The sequence below is a fragment of the Dasypus novemcinctus genome, chromosome 2 (assembly GCF_030445035.2).
Source record: "Dasypus novemcinctus isolate mDasNov1 chromosome 2, mDasNov1.1.hap2, whole genome shotgun sequence".
Lineage (NCBI taxonomy): Eukaryota > Metazoa > Chordata > Mammalia > Cingulata > Dasypodidae > Dasypus > Dasypus novemcinctus.
In genome coordinates this window covers 77599712-77610200 of record NC_080674.1, presented here as the reverse complement: position 1 = coordinate 77610200, position 10489 = coordinate 77599712, and the positions used below count along the sequence as shown (strand labels likewise).

General features: G+C 37.7%; 1 protein-coding gene across 3 annotated transcripts in view; it reads right to left on the bottom strand.

Annotated features, from left to right (window-relative positions):
• Window positions 1–10489, bottom strand: part of IQGAP2 (IQ motif containing GTPase activating protein 2) — a 301443-nt gene that overhangs the window by 85662 nt on the left and 205292 nt on the right. For all 3 annotated transcript variants that reach the window (XM_058275088.2, XM_058275083.2, XM_058275085.2), the window contains one exon: window positions 2186–2349. In XM_058275088.2, coding sequence (XP_058131071.1) covers window positions 2186–2349 — 164 coding nt within the window. The remainder of the gene's footprint in view (window positions 1–2185; window positions 2350–10489) is intronic.

Below are 10489 nucleotides of genomic sequence, written 5' to 3'. Positions count from 1 at the left end.
TTCCAACTTTGGTGTCTGGATGGAGCAGGCCCAATGTCTAGTGACACAGAGGGCTGGGAGGTTCCCACCCCTTACATGCACGGCAGCCACAGGTAGGTGCTCACAACACACTAGCCACATTAATCAAGTGCTTTTTCTTTGGAAATACATATTCTACTTTAATCCTCAATAATCCTATAAGATAGGTACTGTTATTCCTATTTACACATGTGAAAACTGAAACAGAGAGCTGGTCACTTGACCAGTATCACACACCTAATTTGTGGCAAAGCCAAGATTTGAACGATGGCTGTCTATCTCTAAAGCAAGTAACTTCAACTGCCAATGCTGGTAAATGCACTACGTCCCACAGCCACACCCACGATAGAGTGGGGGACGGCAGAGAGGCCACTCCTCCTTGTTCACAGCTTCCATCTCCTCCACCTGGATGTGGGGGCATGAGGCTTGGGGATGAGTCCTTGCTTTCCTACTATAGCTGTACCTGGGCCTGCCATTGAACCTGAGTCTCACTCTCATTCACATGAAATGAGAGAGCAGCCACCCTTATGATTGCATGACCGCTACAAGAGAAGTTTTATGCGAGGGCACTATGTAAGCACTTTAAAAAGGCCCACGTTGGGGGATATTCTCCTCCATTTCTAAAGAGGCAGCTTAGTGATGGGGACTGAACAAGGTTTATTTTATTTTATTTTTTGGAAGTTTAGAAACATTGCATATGTAATACATACACTAAAAACGAAGTTTAAACAGTACAAAAACAGAGTGAAAATGACATCTCTCATCTATACTAGCCTTCTAGTTCACCTTCCAGAAAGATTGCATGTATACATGGGCACACTCATATATGGGTATCTATCCCATTTTTATACACATGCAAGCATGCTTTTCTCCCTGAATATACATGTTAAAGACTGTGTTCAATATGGATCCACTCCTTTTTAATGGTGACATAGTATTTCACTGAATGGATATGCTAAAATTTATTTAACCCTCCCATCATTCAATGGACATTTATTTTGTTTCCGGTCTTTTACTATCACCAAAACAAAGCAAAACAAAACGAAAACAAAACCGCAGTAAACCTTCTATTCCATCTTTCTTAATTCACAAAAACATGTGTTTTTTAATCAGATCTGGGCTGTAATCCCAGAACCAATTACTTTTTGGGTGGCTTTGGACAAGTTACTTAACCTCAGTTTCATCTGTAAGATGGAGGTAATAATAATTAATAAGATAATATACACAAAATACCTACCACTGTGTCTAGAAAATAGCAGGTTATCCGAAGTTTGCTCTAGCTAAGAATATCTTGTGTTTCAGATGAGGCAGTTATTGGGTTCCAAAGACCTATACAGGAGAGATGCCCACCCTTCTCAGCTGGGCCTCTACCCATGCACACAGCAGCCGCAGAAGGCTGGCTCCCAGGTGCATCACACTTAGGTGACAGGTCATCTAAGCCTTACCGCTTACCACCATCTAAGCCCAGTACTCTTCTGAGAGTGGCCAGGATCTCTGAGACTCTGCTGCCAGATAAAACGCTCTACTCTTCCAGCCAGGGTCCGGGTCGACGTCTTCCCAAGCCCAGAACAAACCGAGGGGGTACCCACTGAGCACCACTTAACCTGCCTGCATCAGCCTGCTCTCCACTCACTTACACACTTATCTTTCAGGCTCAGCTCTTGTTCTGGCTCCACGTTATTTCTCCTAGGATTCTAGTCCACAACAATCCCAAGCATCTCTGAATCCCTGTGTACCCCTCTTTTTAACTTTTTGCTACACGACTGAACTCTTCTGTTATATAACTATTCTACATAATTTCCACTGCCTCAACAAGCTTCTACACATCTTGAGGGATAAGGACAGAGGGCATTCAAATAGTATTGTGTATTCCACCATATCCCCTTTCCCATAACAGATGCTATGCACTGAACTGTGCACACACAGGAGATATCCAATGAGTTGATCTCTGAACAAGAACACATGCACAATTGAGCTTTTAGTATGAGAACTGAAGCAGTAATCAGTTCTAGAGCCTAATGTTCAGGACCAGGAAAATAACAGCCCTATAACGTCCATTCTGGTTTATGGGCGATCACTGGGAGCAGCAGCTCATAAATTTTACAATAAATGGGTCAAATATCCTTCCCCTGAGTTTAAAAGAAACAATAAGCACCCTAAGACTTACCCTGAGTTTCTGTGATTTAGCATGGTATAAAACGTCCTGGTAGTGCTGGGCAAAGTCTGGGTCCACATCTCTAATCTTAGCAGTTGGTAAGAGCAAGGTATCTAAAGTCTTCAAAGGATTTCCTTCATCAATAGCTTCATTGATATATCCTATAGCTACAATTCCTAGAAAATGAAGAAAGTTTTTTTTAAATCACAGTATTCTAAAACCACTACTAAAAAATTGAAGTAGCAATGGAGGGAGCGGAGTTTGTAAATTAAAAAAAAAATTATTAGACCTAATAAATGACTATAGCAAGGCTTAGGGATACAAGATCAATATACAAAATCAATTGTATTTCTATACACTAGGAATGTGCAATCTGAAAATGTAATTAAGAAAATTCCATTTAAGATAGCATGGAAAAGAATGAAATACGAATATTTTTTAAAAGTGTGACACTTGCTCACTGGAAAATTTTAAAACATGGATAAAAGAAGTTAAATATCTAAATAAATGGGAAGACATCCTATGTTAATGAATTTGAAACTTAATATGTTTAATATAGAAATACTCCTCAAATTAATCTAAGAATTCAAATGCAATCCTAATCAAATTCCTAGCTACATTTTTACCCCCCAGAAATTGAGAAGTTGATCCTAAATGCATATGGAAATAAAAAAGACCAATAATACCTAAAATAATCCTTTAAAAAGATTAACAAAGTTGGACACATTCTTCCCACTTTCATACTTACTACAAAGCTACAGTAATTAACACCATGTGGTATTTGCATAAGGATAGACATATAGATCAATGGAATAGAACTGAGAGTCAAAAAATTATTCCTCACATTTTTGGTCAGCTGATTGTGGCAAGGGTGCCAAGACAATTCAATAGAGACAAGAATAGTTTTTATAAAAATGGTTTTGGGACAAGTGGATATTCACATGCAAAAGAATGAAGTTGGGCCCCCAGCTCACACCATACACAAAAATTAACTCAAATTGAATAAAAGACGTACGTATAATAGCTAAAACTATAAAACACTCAGAAGAAAAATTGGAGTAAATCCTCTTGACTTTGATTAAACAATGGTTTCTTAGCTAATACAACAGAAGCATAAGCAACAAGAGAAAAAAAAATAGATCATTGGGATTTCACTGAAATTAAACTTTGTAAAAGAAAAAGAAATTAAATGTTGTGTGCTTCAGAGGATATGATATCAAGAAAGTAAAAAGACAACCCACAGAACGGGAGAAAATATTTGCAAATCCCATATCTGATTAGAGACTTGTATTCAGTATAACTAAAAAACTTACAATAATAAAGCAACAAATAACCCAATTGAAAAATGGGCAAAGGAGTTGAATAGAAATATTTCCAAAAAAGATATGCAAATAGCCACAATAAGTACATGAAAAATGCTCATCATTAGTCATTAGGGAAATGCAAACCAAAAGCTGGAGATATCACTTCATACCCCTATGATAGTTTTAATAAAATGACTGTAAAAAATGTTGCTAAAGATTGGAGAAATTGGAACCTTATATGTTGCTGGTGGAAATGAAAAATGGTGCAACCAATTTGGAAAGCAGTTTGACACCTCAAAAGATAAAGAGTTGCCACATGACCCAGAGATTGTACTCTTAGGTATAGACCCCCAAGAGAATTGAAACATGTCCACAAAAAAGCTTGTACATGAATGTTGATAGCGGCATTAGTCGTAATAGCCAAAAAGTACAAACACCTCTATTATGGGTGGAATTCTGTTCCCCGAAAAGATATTTTCAAGTGCTAAATCCTGGTCCTATAAAAGTGAACTTATTTGGAAATAGGCTTTTTGAAGATGTGATTCATTAAGATGAGGAAAAACTGGATTAGGGTGGGCCCTAATCCAATATGACTGGTGTCCTTACGAGAAAGGAAACTTGGACAGAGAGACAGACACAAGGGAGACGGTAATGTGAGGACAGAGGCAGAGAGTGAAAGGTTGCAGGGCCTAGTCAAGGCGCATCAAAGATTGCCAGGTAACACCAGAAGCTGGGAAGAGACAAGGAAGGTTTATGCCCCAAGGGTGCCGGAGGGGGCATGGCCCTGCTGACACTTTGATTCAGACTTTCAGTGTCCAGAACTGTGAGAGAATAAATTTCTGCTGTTTTAAGCTACCAAATTTGTGGTACTGTCACAGCAGCCCTGAGGCAAACCCAAATTGCCATCAACTGATGAATGGATACACAAAATGTGGCACTTCCATACAATCAAATATTATTCGACAACAGAAAGGAATATGAGGTACTGATACATCCTACACCATGAATGGACCATGAGAACATGCCAAATCAAAGAAACCAGACACAAAAGGCCTATGAAGTATTCAGAATAAGCAGAACAATAGAGACAAAGTAGATTAGCAGTTGCCAGGGGGAGGGGGAAGGGAGGAATAGGGACTGACTGCTGATGGGTACAGGTTTCGTTTTGGGTTGATGAAAATGTTTTGGAATGAATGTGATAGTTGTGCAATTCTGAATATATTAAAAACCACTGAGTTGTACACTGGAGAAAGGGTGAATTTTATGATGTGAATTATATCTCAATTAAGCTGTTATAAAGAAGTGGGGACTTTGCATATAAGCAGCAGTAGGGAGGCTAATTTCAAGTATAACTCTTACTTAGATGTTAGATAATAAAGCCAAGATATTTATGTGATGACACCATAAAATAACAGAACTTAGTAAAGAAGAAAATAATGTAGAGACTATACAGAAAACTGAAGTGCAGAGTGGTTTGGGTATATTCTATTTGTGGCTTACTTCATTTCATTTCTCTGTAAAGGATGCAACATCAGAGATGGTGCAAAATCAAACAATTTCTCACAGTGCTAATGAACAGCAGAGTGACTGTCTAGGGCAATGTAGTCTCACCCTGTCCAATAGAATTTTCTGTAATGATGAAAGTCTCTGTATGTGCACTGTCTAATACAGTACGCACTAGACACATGTAAGTAGCGAGCACTTAAAATGTGCCTAGTGTGAAAAATAAAACAAATGAAAAGATGTTCAACATCACTAACTATTGGGGAAATGCAAATCAGAACTCCAATGAGATACCATCTCACACCTATTAGAATGGCTACTATCGAAAAACAAACAAACAAACAAAACTAAGTGTTGGAGAGGATGTGGAGAAAGAGGAATGCTTATTTAATGTCAGTGGGAATGGAGAGTGATGCACCCGCTGTGGAAGACAGTTTGGCGGTTCCTCAGGAAGCTAAATATAGAGCTGCCAAACGATCGTGCAATCCCACTCCTAGGAATATACTCAGGAGAACTGAAAGCAGGGACATACACAGATACTTACATGACGATGTTCATAGCAGAATTATTCACAATTGCCAAAAGATGGAAACAATCCAGGTGCCCATCAACAGATGAATGGATAAACAAAATATGGTATATGCATATGAGGGACTACTACTCAGCTGTAAGAAGAAATGAAGTCATGACGCACATGACAACATGGATGAACTTGAGGACATCGAGTGAAATAAGACAGACACACAAAAGGACAAATATCGTATGATCTCACTAATATGAACTAAATATAATGAGCAAAGATATATAGAGTTAATAACTAGAACACTGGTCACCAGAAGATAGAATGAAGCTAAAGAATGGGAGGTAGAGGCTAATTTTGTGCAGAATTGGTAAGAAGGGTGATTGTAATATCTGGAATTTGATAGAGGTGAAAACAGCACATCAGAGTAAATGTAATTAGCAGTGTCAATATAGGGTTATAATTGTGGGTGAAAGGGAAAATTCAGGGGGTTTGTTACAAGAAAAGCTAAAAGACAAAACATGGGGCTGTATAGCACAGTGAACCCTCTTGCAGACGATGGGTGTGATTAACAACACAAATTTAAGAATGCTCTTCTGTGGACCAAAGCTAATCTATGTTAATAGATGTTAATAATAAGGTGGTAACTGAGCGAAAAGGCAGCTAAAACTTTGAACTGTAGTGAATAGCAATATGAGAATATTTTTTTCATCAATTGAAAAAAAAAGAATTATCTTAAGTGACAGAAACCAGACACAAAGTACTACATATTGTTTGACTCTATTTATAGAAATTGTAAATATAAATAAAGTCATAGAGATGGCTAAGGGGTGGGGTGTTTTTCTTTTTGGACTAATGAAAATGATCTAGTACTGATTGTGGTGATAAATGTACAACTCTGTGATTACACCAAAACCCACTGAAGGTATACTTTGGATGGATTGCATGGTCTTGGTCTTGGTAGGTAGAGGAATATCTCTCAATAAAATTTCTTTTAAAAAAATAGAAACATGCTAAGAGGAAAAAAAAATATGCCTAGTGTAACTGAAACTGAATTCTTAATTTCATTAAAATTAAAATTTTTATTTAATTTTAATTAATTTAAAAGTTAATAGCCACAGACGGCTAGTGGCCATTTTACTGAAAAGTCTAGGTAGGAACCCATAGAAGAGAAGAGTCATGCATGCAAGTTTTGGGATATTTGAAAGGTTCAAGTATGGCTAATTTCACATATTTATTTAATTGGTAAAATAATACATGGAGCCCTAATTTGTGGATGTGCCAAAGGATGAGTAAGCATATCCACCAGTTTAATCTTCTACCACTTCTCAAACATGCCAAAAATATCAGGATATGGACTATAAAGTCTAGGAATGAAAAGCAGAAGCTATGGAATCTGAAAAGATTTTGAAATTTTGGCAAAATAAATCTATATGGAAGCTACTTCTTGATCCCATCTTACTACTAGAAAGAAACTTTCACCCAGTTGTAAAAATAATAACTTAATATAGAATACACATGTACAGAACTATCTATTGATATATCCACATATGCATACATATACATACATACTAACAGAGCAGCTTTTGCTTTCCGCCTTAGTGCTGATGGACAAGAACTGGTAATGAAACTAAACCACAACAAACTTAGAAAATAAACATTCCTGAAGGCAAACTTAGTATTTCTCTTGATATCTGTTATTTTTCATCAAATAATGATCAAAAACTACTTTACACTTGTCATATGCCATGAAACAAAGTACTTCTTAATTTTTAAAAAGCATCTCCATCTCGGCATTCAAATTAAAATAAAATATTTGGCTAAATCTTTTCTGAATAGATGACACCATAAATGTCACCTTGTTACAAATTAAAAGATTTATAAGGGATAATCTAAAACTCCTAAAAATTATCCCAGGTTATAATACTTAAACGTTTGAAGACAAAGCAAAAATATTTCTCTAACATGCAAGTTATATTACATCAAAACCTTGGGAGAACTCTAGAAAGTCTATGTACTATTCACATCTGTATTATTATTTCACTCGATAGGATTTATAAATTGGAGAGCATTGAATACTTCACGCTAGTCTCTGGACACTCCCTTGGGCAGAATGTTCTAAATACTTTTAAACACCCCATCCAAAAATGGTCCTTACAGAACCAAGTCCGAGAAAAAGAGAATGCAATGCTCCTAATAGCCGATCACCTGGAACTGAGTGCATTTCCGCTGACTTGATTGAAATCACCTGCTTAAATTTGTGTTTGCTGCATTTCTAAGAACACACATTGCTGAGGTCATAGTAAATGACCTCATAGGAGCTGAAAGACCTACTCAGAAGCCCTCTGGGCACACCTGCATCATATCCTCTCTTTATAAATAGAGCGGAAATCCCACTCCATGCTACTTCGTGATCCAATTCTTCTAAATTAAAGTGTGATACTCTAACATTTTACTCCAGTGAAAAAGTGGGCTTGCTCTTAGACTTCCGTGTATTTGAAACAGCAGAAAAAGAAGAGTGGTACCTACCAAATTTGGAGAGAAGTCAAAGACTCAAAAGAAGAAAATCTCCCTATCCAGGCTACATGGTAAAAATAATGTTCCTTCCTCAATAGCTCTATTAGGAAACACTTTCCAGTCATCTAAGTCTGAGGAAATGTATTCAGCAGATTTGCCACTAAATTCACCTTCCACATGTATCATTTCCCTTTAGCTGCATACCTTATCAACATCACAACTCAGATACTGGATTAGACCTTGGTGCGTGTGGTGGTGGTGGGAGAGGAATGCACTTTTAAGATGTCTGTAAAAAATACTCAGCTTTTTCAGATGATTTAATTACTATACTGTGCAATTCATGCACGTTCACACTGGTGCACTGTGAAAATATTCAGCTTTTTAAGCAATTACCTAAAGATACGATATCAAACTCAATATTTCAAGAACTTCATTAAGGAAAAAAAAACACAGAGAAATTAAATACTCAGTATTAAAACCCCCAAATTCTAGAAAGGAAATATTAGTCTCTGAAGATTTAATCTGAGATTAAAATGGCATTTCCACCCTTTTATTCAGTGTCAAGAAGAAATAAAACAATTTTTCAGCATTGAAAGATAATATTAATACATCCTTACCCATGTAAGCTGCATCCATAGAAATCATTAAAGCAGGCCTGGACTGTGGGTATTGCCAAAAGGAGTTGGAAAAAAGTCAGAAAACAAAGGTGGGACATAGTGCTTTGTTTAGCCTATCCAAATATTTGCCACCTACTCCTTGGGTGGCATTAGCTACAAGCATCCAAACTGCTACTGCAGGAGATTCAGGTGGGGAGTTGGGGGTGGCAGGAAGAAAGGGCAGGAGGACAGAGGGCTGGGGACTGGCCTGGGTCATAGCACTTGCAAACCAGTGTCTTCTCCTAGGTGACACTTGCAAACCAGTGTCTTCTCCCAGGTGACATTGACTATACCTGCTCAAATCATTGCTTCCCTCTTGACTGACATCTGACAAGAACCACAAGCTGCCAAGCCAAGACATCAGAGAAGAACTAGGCGGGCTGTGTGCAAGCCACCTGACAAGAGGGATTCCAAAATGCTTTGTGAAAGTAAATGCAGGGATGCAGCAGAGAGGCTGGTGGTCACAAAAGAGGAAATATCAATTTGCACACAACTACAAGAGGTCATTAAGCAAGGGTCCACTGTGGAAAATAGTTTGGCTGTTCCTCAGAAAGTTAAACAGATTTATTATATGACCCAGCAATTCTAATCCTAGGTATATATCAAATAGACTTGAAAGCAGGGTCTCAGACATACCTCTACACCAATGTTTATGGCAGCATTATTCACAATAACCAACATGTAGAAGCAACCTAAGTATCCATTGACAGATGAATGGATAAGTGAAATGTGGTATATCCTTACATAGGAATATTATTCAGCCATAAAAAGAAATGAAGTTCTGACATATGCTGCAACACAGATGAACCCTGAAGATATAAGGTTGGATAAATATGGGACAAATATTGTATGATTTGTATCCTACGAAATACTTGGAATAAGCAAACTATGAGAGCCAGAAAGATTAGTGGTTACCAGGAATGGGGGAGGTAGAAATGGGGAGTTATTGATAAAGGGGTATGAGTTTTGGTTTGGAATAATGATAATAATCTGGAAACAAAGTCATGAAACTTACACAATATTGTCAATGTTCTTATTGATGGAGAATTATCCACTTAAATGTTTTTTATGTTATGTATATTTTAACACAATGAAAAATAATGAAATCATAAAAAGGAAAAAAGTGTCTAGGGATCACAGTCACATGGTATATCCATGTTCTTTCTATCAAGGCAGCACACTTGGGCCCTATTTTATATTAGTGGACTAAAGAAAATGTCTGGAAAAAAAATTCCAGCCTTGATTTTGGCACAGTGCTCACAAAACAAAAACAAACAGTAAAGAGAAATGGATGTGGCACAAGCAAATGGGCTCCTGTCTACCATATGCAGGGTCCAGGGTTTAATTCCCCAGGCCTCCTGGTGAAGAAGGCAAGTTGGCCCGAGTGAAGAGCTGGTGCAGCAAGATGACGCAACAAAAAGAGACACAGAGGAGAGACAATAAGAGACATAGCAGACCAGGGAGCTGAGGTGGTGCAAGAGATTGAGCACCTCTCTCCCCCTCAGGAAGGTCCCAGGACCAGTTCCCAGTGCTGCCTAAAGGGAAGACAAGCAGGCATAGAAGAATGCACAGTGAATGGATGCAGGGAGCAGACCATGGGGGTGAGGGTGGAGTGGGTTTAGAAATAAATAAATAAATCTTAAAAAAAAACCAACAGTAAAGTGAAAGAAGAAAGCTAAGCAAAAGCAACAAACTAAAAAAGTCATACATTTTTCTTGAGAGGTTTTAGTATTCCAAAATTAGACACTGCATTAGAAGACCTGACCTGGGTGGGACCTTATCAAAATAAACTGGAATATTTGGCCCACGGGATAAA